The sequence below is a fragment of the Anopheles nili genome, chromosome 2, assembly GCF_943737925.1.
Source record: "Anopheles nili chromosome 2, idAnoNiliSN_F5_01, whole genome shotgun sequence".
Lineage (NCBI taxonomy): Eukaryota > Metazoa > Arthropoda > Insecta > Diptera > Culicidae > Anopheles > Anopheles nili.
The window spans coordinates 53560254-53579085 of record NC_071291.1 but is presented as its reverse complement, the minus strand read 5'-3'; the positions used below and the strand labels follow the sequence as shown (position 1 = coordinate 53579085).

General features: G+C 48.8%; 1 protein-coding gene across 1 annotated transcript; it reads left to right on the top strand.

The window, feature by feature from the left end:
• The first annotated feature begins 14721 nt into the window (after window positions 1–14721).
• On the top strand, window positions 14722–15537 carry LOC128731918 (radial spoke head protein 9 homolog). Its single transcript, XM_053825075.1, has one exon. The coding sequence runs from the start codon at window positions 14722–14724 to the stop codon at window positions 15535–15537; it is 816 nt and encodes a 271-aa protein (XP_053681050.1).
• The last annotated feature ends 3295 nt before the right edge of the window (window positions 15538–18832 follow it).

Sequence of the window (18832 nt, the reverse complement as noted above, 5' to 3'; positions counted from 1 at the left end):
GTTAAAACAAAAAGAAAAATACAGGCCAAAAAAGGGAGAAAAAAAGAATGTGTAAAAAGGAAACTTCCGTGCTACCGCTTTCAGCCGACCTCACAGGCGACCCCAAAATGAGGCATTTTGTTTTCGGAAATCGTTTCTCGTCGCAGTGTGCGCCTTTTGGCCGTTTGATTTGGTGCCACCGGTGCCTTGTTAGCCGAATGGTGTGTGGTTCAGGCTTAGGTTCGGCCTTCTCGGGACAGAACGGGAGAGCGAAATTATTCAAATAATGTTTTTATTAGAGCCTGCACCCGAAGGGTGGACGCAACGGGGCGGCGACCTACAAAATTATGGCTACCGAGTGGAAAATCAACCTGCCCTGGGTTTGGGGCGGGTGCCAGGGCTTGAGGTGGAAAGTTAAACATGGAAATTCACGTCCGACCAACCGGTGCACCGTGGCACTCGCGTTCGTGTTTGCTGGACTGCCTCAAAACCCGGGTTCGGGCTTGGGGAATGCTCGCTATAGCAAAACCCACCGCCCAATTCCGGTCCCTTCAGCGATGTTGGGCGTTCGCACATTGCCATTCGTTTTCTTTCATGTGATTATGCTGCCCACCCCCTGGTCGGAGGGAAAACCCGCCGGTGCAGGATTATCCCTATTGCCAAGAGCGCCCAACGCAAGCGTCATACATCATGGGAGACGGTTTTGGGAATGGGGACTTGCATTCTCACCCCTCTCCCAAAAAAGGGAAGTTCTAGCAGACGCTTGAGGATGGAGACGAGCGCGCGTGTGGGAGAACATTTTAATTTCAGATTCATATGTGAAAAGAAATTTTGCAAATTTACGCTTGCTGATAGATTCGCTGGCGCCTTGCCGGTTGCTAGCTCTTCAAAGGGTTGGCCTTTTTCCGGTTTCGGTAAGCGGTGGTTGTTGGAGAGGGATGCATGTTTGGGAGCGAAAAAGTTGTACTAGTAGCGCGGGAAAATGTATGTTGCCACGTGGGGCGGTTAAAGTTTCGTTGCATCGCAGTTGTGATGGTTCTAGCTTTGAGGTAATGGATCATGCATTTTATCTAGCAATTACCGCAGGCAGTTTGTTTGTGATTCCATGGAATCATTGCCACATTTTATTATTATTAGTTAAAGCCACTGTATGATCTGAATAATGCACTAATTTTGAACAATAAAAAGATGCTCTCAGTATAACTCCAATATGGCACCCTTTAACACAATTTAAAATACAAAAGTAGGCTACGATGGCTGTGAAACACAAAACTCAAAGCCTCCTTGGACCGTTTACACTCACCTCCTTAATGGGCACTTTTCCGCTGAAAACTTAGAGCCCCTTTCAATGCATCGCGTTATCCATTACCGGCTCGTTATGCGAGTTCATGGGAATATCCTAGAACCGTAATCGTCCAAACTGCGCTTCTGAACGGCCGTTGAATCTCAAGACGCTTTCTTAAGTATACCAGCCATCAACCCCAGTCAGTTAACACAGGGTGGTAAGCCTGCCAGAAGCCACGCGAATTATGCGCGTGAAGTCTTTAATGTGAGCTGGTTTTATTATTTTTAAATTCCCTCCACTTTCCCTACGATGGAGAGATAGATGGGCTCAAAACGAGATAGAACAAAAAAAAAATGAAAAGGACAACGCCGTCCCACCAGCTTGAGATCTCGTGCAACTGATCACGCTCTGCTCTGGTTCCGCTCCAGATCCGCAGATGGCTTTGAACGGCGAAACAGCAGCAGCTCGAGGGCTTTTCACCTCGGCTTTTCCTTCGTCCTTAAATGGCACTCTGGCCAACGGGTCGGAACGAGGGGACCCACCGGTTGGCGCTGTGTGGATGCGAAAGTTTTTAGCCTACGGTTTTTTGCCCAAGCAACGTGAAGGGAAAAAACCTCAAGCAGTTGTTGGCGGCTGTACGGAGGCAAATGATACAAAATACGCAACAACAGCACGGAAAAAGGCTCAACTCTCCTCAAGCACCCGCAAACCTCCGGCGTACAGCAGGATGAAACCCTCCCAAAAAAGACACAAGTATTCGTCACCAGCGGGCGGGCGTTTGTGGCGAAGGAAAAGTTTCTTCTCATCAACTGCTCGGGGCTTCAACTTCATTTGGCCACCCGGCTGGTGTGTTCCGGGGGTGTTGTGTTATTTCGCCAGTGGGGCCATCACAAAATCGCGTAAGTGAGGGAAACCCTGCGAAACTGTGGGAATGAAAAAGAAGCAACTAAAATACTCTCGTCATCATTCCAGCTAACGACGTGCAGGACGAGGGCGCATTACTGTGGGACCATTGGGGGGATGTGTGTGACATTTGGTTTAATGATATTCACTGAAGACAAAAAATTGAGAGCTCATCCTAATTTGCATACGTATGCAAACTGCAGCTTGCAAACAAAAATTAAAAAAAATATATTTCCCTAAAATGAACCAAAAATTTCACCAGTTTGTAGTGAGCGTTCAAACGCGATGGGTTTTTTTAACAAACATAAGCGTGACGGTATAAGCGGTATAAAAAAATTAAAAATCTTCTTGAATTTAATCATGCATTAATAAATCACAAATAAAACACTCGTACACCATTGATTGCTCTCCTAAAGCTGGCTGTTCTGAAATCTTTTCATGCCGAAAAAGATTTAATCGCCTCAAGAGTCGGCATTCCGCATAAAGAGACAAGTCTACGCTCACCGATCGCACCGGCAGAACACATTTTCTCGTTGACTTTTCAATGATGAGGTAAGTTTGGTGCGTCTACCAGCCGCCTCGTGATGCTTTTGGACACTCTCGGCCCCTGCGCCGGGGAGGCTTTTCGAGGCAGCCTGTGTAGAAAGTTTTTAATAATATTTGTTAAAGTTTTCCCCGTTGCCGGAAAGTTACCTCAAGGAGGAGCTCGTTTCCGAAAAGGTCCGCCGTGTGCGTCCTGGTAAGGTGGGGATGATGTTTTAGATAAAAAAAAATCCTTTTTAAACTCCGCTACCTTCGCGGGTAGGGTATCATTTTGTGCGTTTTCGTGCGTATTTTGGAAAGCTAATCGTGGCAGTAAAGTGACGGTTTTGGGACAAGAAAGCAAGTAGCCAAAGCTAGCGCCACAGAAAACGTTTTTTACTTTACCTTCGCGACTGATCACGAGGGATTTCGATATGGTTTTAGGGCGAAATCGCGGCGCAAAGTGATTGTGGTCTTGAAACATTATTATTGAAGGCTTTTCGTTCGGTAAAATACACAATAGAGTACGATTTTTGGAGCATTTATTTTTCCCGCCCTCGTTGTGACCCGGGAAAAATACCACCCAAAACGATTTTCCTCCGCTTCCTCTGAATGGTTGAGAAAAAAAAGGCTCAAACTTTGGCGACGGTACGACGAAAATCGAATCAGACATAAATGGTAATAATAATAATTTGCGATTGTGTAAAGCATCCCGGGTCGTCGAGGCACGCCTCTCTTCCAATCGATCTTTCAATGGTGGGGCCCAAAAGTTCATTACTTGCCCAGCACACTCTCCCGAGCCGGAATGAGAAATCTAAAGCAATGCGAAAATCTCGAACGCCTCCGGCCAACGAATTGCGCCATCGTGGAAGTAATTTTTGCCACCCACGTCGGCCGGAGTTTTTTTTTCATTCTTCTACACCCGACCACGGGCAGGGAGGTTAGCGAACGGCCGCATTTCAAGTCGACTCCGAGCGGCTCGCTGCCGCAACAGCTTCCAATTTGTCTGGAAAAACTTCAGACCCGGCCCTTGACGGCCGGCCAGCTTGCGATCGGAGCCCACTCCCGAGCGCAGTGGTATGAGCTTCGGTGGCTTTAAATGGCGGAAAAATAAGTTTTCCATTATATCTGCGCCTCTCAACGGGCGGGCTGGGCTGGCGTGCATCGAGTGCCGCATTTGTGCATCAAGTGCATCATTTACCGTGGGGCGGGCAGCTATAAACCTTCGCCCATTCGCGGATGGAGAGGTTTTGGGTGGTGAAAATTCAACCTTTTCCCCCATCCCGCACAAATCGATCGGTATCCCAATTTATTGCCTTTCACCTTCAGGAAATGGCAATCGGAAAAGCGTCAATAAGCGATGCGATTCCACCCTCTAGGTTAATTAGCGGACACATGAATTAATTAACTGTGGTTGTGTGCTCCCCATTTGCGTGGGAGGGCGTGCGGTGTGTGGGATAGTAATGCCAGAAGGGACTGGACGGCACCGGAAATGAGCAATGACCGGTACGTCCGGTCGCAAAATCATACTTTACCTATCCCCTGGGGGGAAAATCGGCGCGAAAATGTTATCGAATTTCCTGCAGCAAAACCCGGTACCCTCGCGGTGGCCGGAACGGATGGAAATGTGGAGTGTGAGTGAGAAACACACACACACACGCGCGCAAAAAAAAATAACAGCACGACCCGTACATATTTACCCACTTCAGCCTGGAGTGCTGCTTCGTCCGGAAGTTTTGGCCTTGGCCGCAAAGTGGCCGTTGTCCGCCTGTGAGACGATGCCCGAGGGGCTTGCCGGGTGGAACAGGACAGGAAGGCAATTCATCATCATTTAATATTCATCGACTACCATCGCTGGTGGTGGGGGTGGGTGAACCGAGGGAGGGTGTCCATTGCAGCGAAACGGGTTGTTCGGGAAGGACCCTGTACTCGGGACTCGACCGCCAGCGACGCCAACGAGGTGTCATTAAATGCATATTAAATAATTGAATTGAAAGGCACACTACGTGACCCCGTTCTGAACGAGCTGGCGTTCCACCAAATGGCAGGAAATGGTTAATTTGGGCGGCCATAATATGGGTCCGGCGGCTTCCTTCCGCACCGGTTTCCTGCGGGCAGCAAACACTGGCCCTTAATAAGTGTGTGTGTGAGAGTGTGGGTGTATGGGGGTGGGATGTTTTATTTTAAGAGCCTTTTAAACGCCACCATCAATTATGAACAATGGTAATTTTTGTTTGTTTGATTTCGTGTTTTAATTTTTATTTTTGCAATGTGCGTAAGATCGCACACACGTGAAGCACCCGTGAGGGCTGTAAATATTTGTGTGCATTCACAAACGCCACAGTATAATTGACACGGTTTAAAAAGCTCTCATCTCGGGAGCAGCATACCGGTGCAGCAAACAGTGGTAGATTGTTTGAGGATTGAGTACAAAAGTAAAACGGTAGCCTGGAAAATTCACCAGGCTACGAACCGTTACCGTACCGTCGGTTGGAGTGTCCTTATCGAGCGCCCGGAGGGTGAATAAAAACTAAACCAAACCAAGCCAGCCAGCCAGAAAGTGGTGGAAGCGTGCTTCCGTCGGGTTGGGACTTCTCTTGCGCCTACAAAAAGCCCACCCCCGTTGAAGGAAACCAGTGGCAGCGCTATCGAGCGGGAGATAAAAATAAAATATATGAATATGAATAGATTCGTTTCGGCTGGTGGAAATAAATTTTCACGGTGACATAACCGCGAGCGGCTCGCAATGCGATGCAACAAACCGTGCGGTGTTGCAGCGTCGTTTTCCACGCAACACGCGACGCTTTTCCTCGACACTCGGTTGTTGCATCGCGTCGCGAGCGAACGAATTTTTCCCGAATCGGTGCCGAATCAGCAGCCGCCAGTTCGTCCTGCTCCACGGAAGCAAAGGAGAAAAAAAACACCAGAAAGCTAACCGGAAAAACAAAAAACCCCCCATCCAGAGCAGAGCATCGCGTATGGTCGCGCACCGTCGAAGGCGCTTGTGGTGGCCGTCTCGTCGTCAAGCGAGACAACATTGCGCAGGTCCTGGCCAGCGCACTTGCTCCCTCCTTTTTGGTTGTGCGCGTGGTTACACCATACACCCACCGGGAAAGGCGACAGGGTGTTTACATGGGGAAGATGTGTGTATTCCAAGAGTGTGTGTCCGTTTTGATATCATTCTTACTTTCTTGTGTGGACCCTCGGTTAATAAGCTGTGGTCCTTAAGGTAACGATTCGGTTCCGATTTCGAGGACAACAAAAATGGTTTCACCCTTCAATGAGTTGCGATTTAAAAGGTGTCTCGTAGGTTTCGTTACTGATTGAGCATTTGAGTTACTTAAGCAAACCAACAATTTGCTAATGCTGCACATTTAAGATTTTTTAGCTGCACATGAAGATGTACCAAAATTTTCTGAAATTATCACAATTTGAAAAAGCAGCCTCGATGTATGCAATCATTTTTGTTTTAATTGACACCCGTTAATGTACTTGAAGTATACTATTGGACACCTTAATGGGGCCTTGTACAACAAACAAAATTCTCCAATTGCTTCAGCTATTTCAAAAAGGGTCCCTTGTCTGCTTGCGTAGATGAAATCTCCTTTGTTCACTCCCAAAAGAAACGCCTTTCCTGTCTTTATGCGCTGCACACGGAACCGAATGCATTCGTTGCAGTTGCAGAAGCACCAAGAAAGAAAAAAGAAAAATAGCAAGAAATCTCAAGCCACGACGGGGTGCATCCTTCGAGCGGCAGCAAAATCGTCGTTCAGCCCCAGCGCAATAATTATGTTATTACGACCCCGGTCCGAACGGTTGCCGACCAGCACACGAAGCACAAGACTCGACGAAAAGCCAGATGGGGAATTTCCAGCACACGAGTATCGAATCGTACGAGATAATCGTCACGCTCGGATTTTCCGATCCCGTTGGGGGGAAAATGAGTGCTCGTCTTTGGAGCTCGAGCCAATGATGAGTGAGTGGAGTTTGATTTAACGGAAAATTTCATGTGGAAATATTTTTTTTTTACTCAAATAAATGCTATACAAATTTTTTTTATTAAGCAAGAGTTTTCAATTTTCCTCATAAATTATAGAAATTTGTTTGAAAAGCAAACAGTTTGAAATAACATTAGCCCCCAAAAAAAACACCAGCACGAAAGGCACCCAGCATCCAGACGGCACTCACAGGTCCACCGAATGGGTACGCCGTCCCCACAAGGAAGCATCCTGCTGGGAATACGCGAACAGGGACTGGGAACCGCAACGAACCGGCGAGTAACCGAATGGGTGCGAAAGGACACCATTGGGGAGCAGTTTTGAAGGTCGATCGGGGGCGAAAAAAGGTGGGCACCGAAAGGTGGAGCAATACATCGCCGTCAACGAGCCGGATGCAGCTACCGAGCGAAGAACGACAACGCCGAGGACGAGCGAGCGAGCGAGCGAGCGAGCGAATTCACCAACGACGATGAAACGCCAGCACACGGATGCGGTCGTGGGCCCGTAGCAAAACCGATCGGCACACATACCGGGCGCGCGTTACCGGAGTTCGGCCGGAGTAGGGCCAGTTTATCGCGGTGTACCAGCGTGTAAAGACCTACCTACATCGGCCATCTAGCCCGGACGGTAAAGACGGGCTGTTAAGGGGCCCACTTGTGACCACTGTGAGGGCAATACGAAAGGCATTTTCTTCAGAACTCAGAATACCGATGCCCTAGCCCGTCATCCGCAGGTGTCCTGACGTGAGAACGTGATCACAGCAAAGTGCATGCAGAGTGTCCGTTTGCAAGTGCACCGAAACCGCATCTGTCCCTCGGTACCATTAAAGGGTTGCTCACCCTTAAAGCTGACCCATTCCACCCGAGAACAGTACCAGATCCGATCCCACCGCTAGAATCGCTAGAACCGTCTCGCATAAGTATTGTCCATCGTGCGCACGCAAATCCAGATTAAGCTGCGTGCGGTCGGTTTCGTTTTCGTTTCGTTCTCGACGCGCTTAGTTCCACCCCAGAAGGCGTGCTAAAGCTCACTTAATTTTCGAAACGGTTGTGAACTAGTTGTTAATTCACGCTCTCTCTCTCTCTCTCACTCACTCGCTCACACACGCTTTCGCTCGTGATCCTCTTCCTTCATTGCCTACTGCGATCGTGAGATCATAGTTGCCATTGTGAACCTAGTAGATCTAGTCATCCTAGCCCGAAAAAAAAGAGAGAGAGAGACTTTAGTTGATAGAACCTCCTGATCTTCCATCCTTATTGTACCATATTGGGAGCCTGTGTGTGCTGTGTATGTGTAAATGTGTACTTTAATATTGTGATCTTACCGATCGGTGGAGTGCGAGAGTGTGTGTGTGTGTAGCTGGGTGTATGTGTGCCCGTGCTTGCGAACCGTGTCGTTAAGAGTGCGTTAGTGCACTAACATGGGCCACCATCCGGCGGTGCCGTGCTATTGCAGACTTTCTTCCCGTTAGGCTGGGAATTGACCTGGCTTGTGCGTACATTTTCCCGCGGGCACCCGACATTCAGTAGGCCCAAAAAAGGGGACAAAAGTAAAAAAAAAGAGAGGGGGACAGTGAGTTTTCCGAACCCGAGTGGCCGCGTGTGATGACGGTGTGTTGACGAGCGGCAGTTGACATCACCGTGCGGCAGCTGTGGGTGTCTTTTGAGCGCGACATAAAACAACGGAACAAGAACACCTCCCCCACCGGGACTGGGTTGCAGATAGCGCTGGCGAACAGCTGTGCTCCGTTGGCGCACACTGGCAAAAGGGCTACAGGGGGGAGTCGCGTTTTGCTCAACGAGACGGAAAAATTCCAACCGGAACGAACAAAAGGAAACGGGTTGAACAATCGCCAAGGAAAACCCCACCCCCACGGGTTGATGTGGTGCTGATTCCAGGGAGCCTCCCATCCCTCTTTCGGTCGAAAAATTATCAACCCAATTCCCGGCTCGTACGGCGCGAACAAAAAAGGACGCACAGCGGAAAAGGAACGCGCTCGCGCGCGCGTGTGGAGCATGTTTTTCATTTCACCGGCTGCTCACGGGCCCGGAAAAACGACACCAGCGCGACGGTCGTGATCTCTTCGCTCTGCAGGGCGTGCGACCGTTGCCGTTTCTGTTGGGGTCACTGGTTGTGAGCAATCGGGGGACCACGACAGCTGGCGCGTGGTCTTGGTGAGGTGACTTTTGGTGGAAAAATGCGCCCCACCGTTGAGGTGGCGTAAAGCTGCCTGCGAAGGGCCACCAAGAAAAGCGTTCTCGCTGTACTGTCTAAGCGGGGTGAAATATTGTTGCTCCTTTCGCCGCTGCAAAACAGGGTGGTAGTGCATAGTTACCCCCGGCGGAAGTCACCCGGTAAAAGACCTGAACCTGAACCACGGCAGCACATGCCCTCTGACACACAGGGTGGCAAGTTTCTTGCGAGGTTCGTTGCCGGCGGCGGCACGTTAAACACGTAATAATTGCGGACGCTCGGAGCACCAGACGGGACCTCAGGAGCCGAAACTGGGTGCTCAAAAAGTTCAGCCTTGCGTTCAGGGTGCGCACCGTCGGTCTCGAGAGTGTGAAGCACGTGCCACGATAGTTCCACTCGAGTCGCAAGTCAAGCCCTCGAGCAGACACACTCCACACTCTCTGCTCTGGTGGAGGCGCCCAGTCACGCCGAACGAATTCACGTACGGCGACCGACCGTTCTCGTTCGGTTCGGTTCGTCCTCCGCAAAACTCACAAACTCCCTCGCACGCTTGCCAGTGAAGTGGAAAACGGTGTGTCCGCATCAGGACGATCTCGAACGACCGGTCAAGTGAATGCGGAGGTGGCCGAAAGGTTGCGAGCAGAAAAGCAAAAAAATAATAAAACAAACCGAGCAGAGAAAACGAAAACAGTGTGAAGTCAGGGTGTGATAGCAGCAGGTTCGTCCCAAGGAAAACCCTCCCGGAAGCGACCTTCCAGGCTGGAGGAGACGTTCTGCAAAACGAACCGAACGAAAACAAAAAAAAACGAGACCGTTTCCTTCCGCACGCGCTCGAGGTAAGTGATATTGGGTGGGTTTTCGCCCCCGTTTTTTTCCCCACTTTCGAAGGTGTCCAAAGTTGATTTCCTTGGTGTGACTTTTCTTTCGATTATTTTTTTTTTGCTGCAAGCTCCTTCCTTTTCTCTCGTTCTCAATTTCTTTTCATTCATTTCAATCTCGTGGCCGGCTTTTTTTGTTAGTTCGTTCGTTTTCTGGTGCCCATTTCTTCTTTTCCTTCACCTTCCAAAACCGGACGCCCTTCCACAAGAACAAACAAGTCGTGGGTGCTCGAAGAGCGGCTAAAAACCCTCCCCTGCCGGGAATGGGGAATAAAATTAGGTGCCCGAGAGCTTCGGTCGGATTTTGGGCAGGCAACGTGTGTTGTTCCTGGGCGCGGTTTGCGCGAACCGACGGGATTTCTGGGATTTGATGGGAGGTTTATTGGAGTCATTTCTTTTGCTGTGCGCTCGTCTCCGTCGCACGGTGAAGCGGATCAAAGTTGATTCTGTTTATCTAGTCGGGTGGGGTGTGAGCTCTTCTGCTGTAGGAGGAGGATTTGTGCAAACATTGAGCTACTTAGAAGCTCCTTCGGGTGGGTAGATTCCTTTTGCGATGATCTGTATCAGCTTGAGCAGCCAACATTGTCACCAAAACAGCGCTCGAATGGCGTTGTTGACGATGATGTCGCTATTTTAGAGCCATTGATGGAAGCGTCTCGTCTTTCTGGGGGAGAGATCACGAGCTGGTTTATGGTTCCGGGGGTATTAATTTATTTAAATGCGCTGCACTACACGATTGCGGCTCTTAAGGAGGAGCATGCTAAGAAGAAAGCTTTGAATCAATTTTTAACAGGGCTTCACTTTGTTTCTATGCACGGGGAACTCAAAGTCATAATGTATGTTTTAAATAACCACGCAGTTTTAAAGGCAGTTTTTTTGTTTTTGAAACAAAACAAAACAACACTTAACGACGCAGTCAATGGCCCATTTTGCTCAATTAAAAGAGAGCGAAATTTTTTTGTCTTCTCCATTCAACACGAACTTTCCCAATGGCATTCCAAAGCGAGAGCCTTTCTCGCTTCTTGACAGCATGCAGTCGAAATGTCGCATTCGGGTAAAGTAAACGACCGTCCGGACGACCCCGCGGGGCGAAAGTTTATGCCCCTCCCAAAGGGTGCACTCGGAGATAATTAAAACTGTTGGTCACGAACGTGTGGCAAAAATTTGTCGCCACTTCAAAACACCAACTAAAATCCCCAACGACGTCCATCCGGCTCCCGGAGGCACGCCGAAGCTCAGCTCGTCCGTTTTGTCTGATTCGACTGCAGCTTCCCATTTCGGGCGTTCGTTCGTTCTCCGCGGCTGGTGAACTTCCGGTGGGGCAGCGAAAAACGGATGTCGGAAAAACTAGTTCTTCCTGTGCGCTTTGTTTTTGGCATGTGCGGACAGCTAGCTGGGTTTGGTTGGTGGACCTGCACGTGTCACACGTGCATGCACTTTCACCGCAATCGAAACAAAGTCGAAACCGAACCAGAAATTGAGCGTCACCACTCGTGAACCTGGTTTTATGTGCCACGAGCCCTTTAACGAGCCGAACTGTCAGTTGGAGTTTTTTTTTTGTTGAACGGGATGAAATGAAAACGAAAAAAAAAAACCGCCTGTCAAACCCTTTTGTGGGGCCATTTTCCCGGTCGCCCTTCAGATCAGTTTGGCTCAAAATCGGGCTCAAAATCAGGAATGGAAGCGATCTTTTCGTACAACAGTTTTTTTTTCTTCTTCGTCATTTTGCCCCGGCACGTCCTGCTCCGACATCGAAATGCGCTCAGAGTGGGCGGCGGTCCACAGTGGGGCATGATTTTCCTGCTGACGGCGATAATTGTTCACCGCTTTTACCACTTTTGCTGATTCCGGGAGTTGCATGTGCACCACACCCGTTCGGGTGACATTGCGGTGTTCGTGGCTCTGGGAAGCCGCCGGTGCATGGGACGAAAAGTGCATTTAGTGCTGTTTAACGAGAGCTGACCGTGTTACGGGCGCCTCAAGCGTGAAAACAGATTGTGTTTAATCATTCATTTGATATTTAGCTCGGTTTAGCTGAAGGCAGCGCTGGGTGAATTTGCATTTAAAATGATGTCACAAAATAAAATAGTCTGCCTGTCTGTCGGATGGAACGGTTTTTAAATGAAACATCCACTCCACATCGGCTCTATGTGTGATATCTTTAAATAGTAATCAAGTACTAGAGACGATTATTCGTGTGCAAAACATCTCTCTCCCCTCGGAAACAAAACTTTGAAAATGCCATTAAAAGAAGCGAGATTTTCACTCCGTGCGTGCGCCGGCTTCAAGATCGAAACAAACCCAAACTGATAACAATGATTTAAATCGCGTCAAGCAGCAGTTATAAAACCGAGAGCCGAGAAGTTTGCCCCACTATTGAAAGCACAATTCGCGAACACCGAGAAGGACTGGACTTGGTGGGAACGAAACATCGGATTCCACCCTTTTTGACGGTGGCTAAAGAATAGAAGCAAAAAGAAGCCCACAAATCAGTCTCCCACCAGAACTTCCGGCAGCCGTCGGTGAGCCGTCGTTGAAGGAGCAAAAATAACTTAATTAAAAGACATCCCCTACAGCGGACGCGGCCCGGGAAACAGTCGGTCAGGGATGTGCCTCCAGTTCCCGACCGACACGTCCTCAGGGCAGTGGTTTTATTTATGCCATCCCGCGGTATTTCTCCATCCCCGAGCCCCAGTGCCGACCGTTTTGAGGCAACTTCCGTTCAGCTTTCGTCCAGCTGCCGGTTCCGGTGCTGTCAAACCCGAAACCGACGGCCAACGAGTGTCTTCACGCCTGGCCGTGTCTCGTCCGGTGACGGTCCCTTTTTTGGTGTGATTGTTTTACGCCTTCGTTTTTTTACGTTTTCCTTTCTTTTTTTTGCTTGTCTCCCACCTCTTTCAGCTTCGCCAATTTAGCTCCCAGCTCAACTGCATTGTATGGTGCGCGTTGCTCTGCTCAGGTTTGCTATGGGAGCGAAATTCAATAATTATGCCAAACGGAAGGAAAAAGTTTTCCGAACCTCTCCACCAGCGCAGCGCTCGGTGCCATCGTTGGTTCCGGTTCCTTCCGGCACGCTGGGAGTGCAATTTTTCTTGGTCACCGAAGGGGTGTTAAATCAGCCAACAGCTCGCGGGGGTGCCCTTATTTCCCTTGCAAATTTCGCTCTCCCCTTTGTGTGGTGGTGGTTGCTGCAACGGAGACGAAACGAAAAAAAAATGGAGTTGAAAAGACAAAAAAAAACCTCTAGCGATCCTCCACACTGCTCGAAGGAAGGATGCAGCGGGAAATTCTTTTTCCGGGTTGGCTTATTTGCGTTTCAGCGTTCCTTCGGTGGAGGGAGTGGTTTTTTTTGGTTGGTTCCTTCCCGGAATCGCTGGGCGGCCGCTTTACCGGCAGCTGATGAAGTCAGCGAGTTTCTTCGCTTTTTAAAAATTCCACTTTCTTATTGTTTGCGCTTTAGCCAGCTTTTTAGGGTGGCTGGGTGCAGAGTGAGTCGGTACCATTTGACGTCGCATGACTAATCGGATACCGGATGGTGATGAGAGCTTAAATTGAATCCCTTTTTGGCTCTTCAAATGGAGTCGTTTGCAAAGAGAGGGGGCTTTTTTCCCGGTGCTTGATTATGAAATTCCATCTGTGTCAAAGAGAAATGATAGTTGCAGTAAAATGAAACAGAATCGTATGATATATGCTCTAGTATTTTATAAAACTGCAGCCAATTGGAACAAATCTTTATGACATTTTTTTCATAACAATTTTTGTGAATATATTTATAAATATTTTTAAGATCATTCAAAGCATTTTGAATAAATTTACTTCCTAAATTAACGTGGCGCTAACAGGATGCTTGCCATTTCTCAAAGCACCACTCAAACACCTATATCTTTTCCCAAATGCACCCTACAGTGAGGATTTAACGCGTTCACTAAAACCCTTAGTATTATGGCCCCCGAAAGGCGAAGGCTCGCGCTGTCGAGCTGAGTGGATGGAATAAATGAATGAATGAATAGCTGAATCGGAAACCGACACCGAAACGATCGCGCCGGCAAGCGCACCAATGAAAACGTGCAAGGAAAATCCATCCTGAATGCTGAAAGGCGACAGGCCGTTTCGCTTGCTGGTGGTGGCTCATTTTTAGCCGACTTTCGAATAATCAGCGCAAAAGACGCATCCCGGCGTTCGATCGAAACCGATCCGAGACGAATGCGGAATTTGATTTGGTGACAATTTGGCCGCTATTGCCGATGGCTCGAATCGACGTTGCTTGAGGAAAACGGCGCCAATGGTAGAATATTAATTATGTTAAGCACCGCTTTCCGTCTTTCGGTACACTGCTGCTCGATCCGCTCTGCTCCGGCTCGCGCGTAGAATATGCAAATTCCTCAAAATCCCATTTGAATGTTGCAGCTGTTGAGTGTTTGCTGCTTTTCCGTGCTGCATGTTGGAGAGGAATCTTTCTGTAGGGATTAGCTGGAGAAGAGATTTTTCGAGTGATTTTACTGAGGCATTAGCAATGAGTTTGTCGAGGATAGACGAAGGAGTAAAATATCCATCTTATTTCCCTAGTTTCAGATAGAAGCGAATTAAAATTAAAAAAAAAAACATTGAAACCCTTTCATTCCATTTATCGAACCCTTTCATTCCATTTATATGTTCTAGGAGTAAACTAACTCTCATATTTTAACGGTTTGATAAGAAAGCGAATTATTGTCGCAATAAACTTAACACTTCATCCTCTCCATACATCGAATGATGTTTTTTCACGACTTAAAATGGTTACTATGATTACTATGTTCCCCTTAATCTCAGCATTCATTAATCCAAGTCGCCTTAATTGTTTCGTAGTTATACAAGCAAACAAAAAGTTTCCTTCCCTCATTAGTTACACTAACAGCAACTCGAGAAGAGTGTTTGTATCGCACGTGATTGGAAGGCTCCGGTGTCTATCGAAACCACACTCAGCATGGAGATTGATCACTTTGCCGAACTCGTGCCGTACCTGTCGAACTTTCTGCATACGATCCCAACCGCCTCGCAGCTGAAGCTAGAGTGCTCACTGAGGCTGCTCAAACAGGATCACCGATTGGGAGCGTTGTTCTTTCTCGGCCACCTGGAGGCCCATTCGGTGACGTATCTGTTGGCGTTCGGGTCACCGGACATGGATTTGTTTCGGCATCGCAAGTTCTACTACAGTCGCAATGGCATCGATTGGCATCTGCTGCTCGAACCGACCAGCTGGAGTGATGACTGGAGCCAGCTATGCTCAGAGTTTACCGGAAACGAACGGTTCGTGTACAAACTGCGCTCGCTAGCGTCGGGAAGCCCCTGGCTGGAGATCCGCGAGCAGGATCGGCTGTGGTACGTGATGTACGCGATCCTTCGCGAGGCGGCAGCTGTCCCGCGAGGTGCGCTGAGAATGTCCAGCGATAAGGATATCGTGCGGAATCCGTTTTTTTGCGGGCTGCCCCACGATGAGGCGGCCGAACTGCATCATTACCAACACTTTCGGGTGCCGGAGCGAGCGGCTGAGGAAAATTTGCGGGGTCGCGCAGAGTGTAACCTGTCGATGGATGTGTTCGATCGGCTCGAGGTGGATGTGCTGCCTGAGAGCAAGAGCTATAGCTTACGGAAGGATGATTCGGGCCAGGTGGCGCTGCTCAGCTCGCTTCACTGGATCGGGATGGAGATTTTCCACAAAGCGAACACGCCCCTGTACGGGTTTTACTATCGCGGGGATGGGCGCAAAAACTGGGACCTTCCCTTCATGGTTGATTTGTGAACGTTAGTAATTAAAATTCCAACGCGCCCCGAACCTGGAAAGGGATAAATTATTGCGTCGCGTTCGTTACTTTCGCAATGCTCATCGGACCATCGCAAACCGGTCGGTTTGTGTCTCGGCTAAGCAAAGTGCACTGTGCTTCCCAGATCGTCCGCTTGGGGGCGCGCTCGCATCGTTCGGGTTTTTGGTCGATTTTCCCCGAGCTCGCCAACGGACGAACGGAACTCAGTTCCGAGGATACGCGACATGAGTTTTTCCACCCACCTCCACCACGGTCCTTGGCCGCGCAAGTGGGTGGGGGTGGTGTAGTGGGAGGAGCAAACGGTTGGACTGTGCGCACACACAGCCACGCACGGAGTCGCGCGGAATCCGCACAATATTGCATCGCTGGCGCTAGCGACGAAAGCCGACTCAAGTGGTAATAAGTTCTATTTAGCAGCAAAATTAAACCTGCCAAGCTAGCTTGTGGGCTGTGAGTTGATGAAAAATTGTAATTGAAAAACAAACTCATAAAACCCGCGGTACAGAGCGGGTGACGAAAAATGCACCCGTGGAATCGAGCGCGTGTTGGAGCGTACGTAAAAACGTTGTACCATATCACGTTAGGCTCGTTTGGATACGACTCGTCAGAATGCTTGACGAGAAAAGAAATATGGTTTCCACTTCATGGCCTGCTAGTTTTGGAAATTTTTTTAGTCGTTGTTTTCTTGCAAGTGATTGCGCAAAGATTTAACCTAATGAAAAATGCTTTCCTTCTACGAAGCAAAAGCAGAATGTATGTTTACTAAGCCATAAAAATATGATATATGTATTAAAAATATAATGTCTTGTTAGTAAATAAATGTAAAAATAACGTATAAAATTATCTGGTTCTTTTGATTCTGAACGTGTAGACTTACAGCTCTACTATAGCTAAATCGTAATGAGGAAAATGTGGCACAATTTGATTACAGTTCACGAACTGGACCGTTTAAAAACAACGGGTTCTTCGGCTTTTCGTTTTGCTTAACCACTCTCGATAGCAATCCTTCCATCTCATCCACGTTTCTGCTTCGCCTGTTGGCTCACCTCACTGGTTGTATGTATGTCTAAACATTTTGAACTTTTGGATTGCCGCCTCACGAAACAGTGTGAATTGTGGAACCCAAACCCAAAGCCGTGCGAATGTGAACGGGGAGCAAAAACCCTCAACGACGACCCTTTCACAGGCACCCCAAAAACCACCGGTCGCATTCGGAAAGCCCAAAACCGTTTGCATGGTAGGAAATAAAACAGGAAAAAATCTCACACACACACACTTTCGGGCGCTACGTCTCTGCTGAATTTGCATCGGATATTGCATGAACGGCAAATTGGCGAAAAGGGACGTGAGTGATAGAAAAAAAAAAGAGCGCAAAAGCAAGGACTAACCAACGAGCTTTTTCGTTAACGTCCGCTGCACCGTTTAGCTTTCCTATTGTTTTGATCATGCCGGGCGGGAATTGTTTTTTTTTTCATTTGCCTCCTTTTTCTGCCGTTTTGCGCGCGGTTGTGGTGTGTCTGGTTCGGTTATCTGCTCGTACGACCCGATACGCCCGAGGCTGCCCCACCTGCTACGGTGTTATTGTTGGCAAGGGCCACCAGTATGCTTCACACCGAAGGCCGCGTGTGGGCGAGTCAGCGGGCAGGGTAGCAGAATTCTAAATTCAGTCGCTCGAGGACACGCGGATTTTGAATGCCAAATTGCAATCGATTGCACACGGCACAGGGTGGTGGGTTTCGGGACGCATCCCGGGGTGGCCTATTTGCGACCTGCACCCGTATCAGCATCAGCATCATCATCATCATCATTGCCAGAGTGTCATGAACGGTGCGCTAGGGCACCCGACCGTCGGCTCGACAACCACCTGGGAGGAATAAGTTCGAAGTTCAGCATGTGTGATTTTTATGGTAACGATTATGATGGGGGTTCGGTGGCCCGGAAAGGACCGCCCGTTGTCGCCTCCGGGTTGATATTGTACAATTTAGTCAATTTCCCCGCCTAACCGGTCCTGGGCCGGTATTTTTGGGGCGTTCCGATGCAGCAGCACGGCAGGTTCTCGCCGGAGCAGATAGTGGCTGATAAAATGTTGGTGAACGAAAAAAAAAGAAGGAATGAAATAAAATCGAATTGCAACCGGGCGGCCATTTGTTGGCCGTTTCGAATGCACCGTGGCCCGGCGTTGGGGTTTGCTGCCGTTCACGGTGATGCGGATACTTTATTGATAATGACAGTTCGATTGCAACGTGCCTGTTAACTCGATGCACACACGATGCGACAGGTCCTTCAGAGGAAGGGTTTTTAGAATAGAATGCGCCGTTAGATGGGTTTGTGTCAAGTATTTTGTGTTGCATTTCGTCCGCTTTCCAAGGTAAACTTGCTAGATAGCCGTGCATCATTTACTACAAGATGCTCGATAAATCCTCCGAAGGTATCTCCTGTTTGTTCCCATCAAATCGAGTTGAAAAATTGCTTACCCATGGCGGGCCGCGGCAGCATTTGTATCGTTTGCACTTTCTCAGGTGCAACACACCCATACAAAACGGACGGGGGATGACTTTTCCGCCCGTTCTTGCGCAAACTATGTCAGATACAATGCTTTAATGCTCGTGCTCCGGTGTTCCTGTGGCAACAAAGCCAGCCACCGTCCGGGCAAGTCGATAAATTTCTTGCCTTCATTTCGCGCTGCTTATTGTAGCGCAAAGCGGTTGATCTTACCTCCCGCAATTATCCTGCGATATCCAAACGGGGAGATGGAACTGAAACGGAGATACTTTTTCCACCGGTGTACCATTCAGCTCAGTTCGATCGTCGAGCTCGAGGTTCGAGGTGGAATCGATTCCCATCCCGCCGTACGCGCGATTTACTTCATCGAACCGTCCTGGATGAACTCCTTCGCAAGGAACTGCGGCTGAATCCTGGGTCCGGTGCAGCATCGAGCGATAAAGAGAAGCCGTTAGGAGCCTCTTCGCGTGCTGGTGAAGATTCTTTTCGCCCATTTGTGGACGTGTAAAGGATCGGAAAGACCGTCCAGCTCCGGCCAAGCGCCGTTGGGAACGAGAGAAAATCACGGAAAAGCAGGACGCTGTAGCGTCCATGTATTCTCGAACGCAACAAAAGAAACAGAGATAAATTGCAGGAGCAAGCGTGTTTTTGCAAGGAAATCATTAAGAACTTTAATCTTTTCATCTGGCCGCCCCCACCAGCACCGTCGTCGGTGTCGTCTTTGCGACTCCTTTGCGAGTAGGGGGGGGACTCCTACCTGCTGGCAAGTGC

Coding starts and splice junctions, on each gene's coding strand:
- LOC128731918 (XM_053825075.1), top strand. CDS start 14,722: ATGGAGATTGATCACTTTGCCGAACTCGTGCCGTACCTGTCGAACTTT.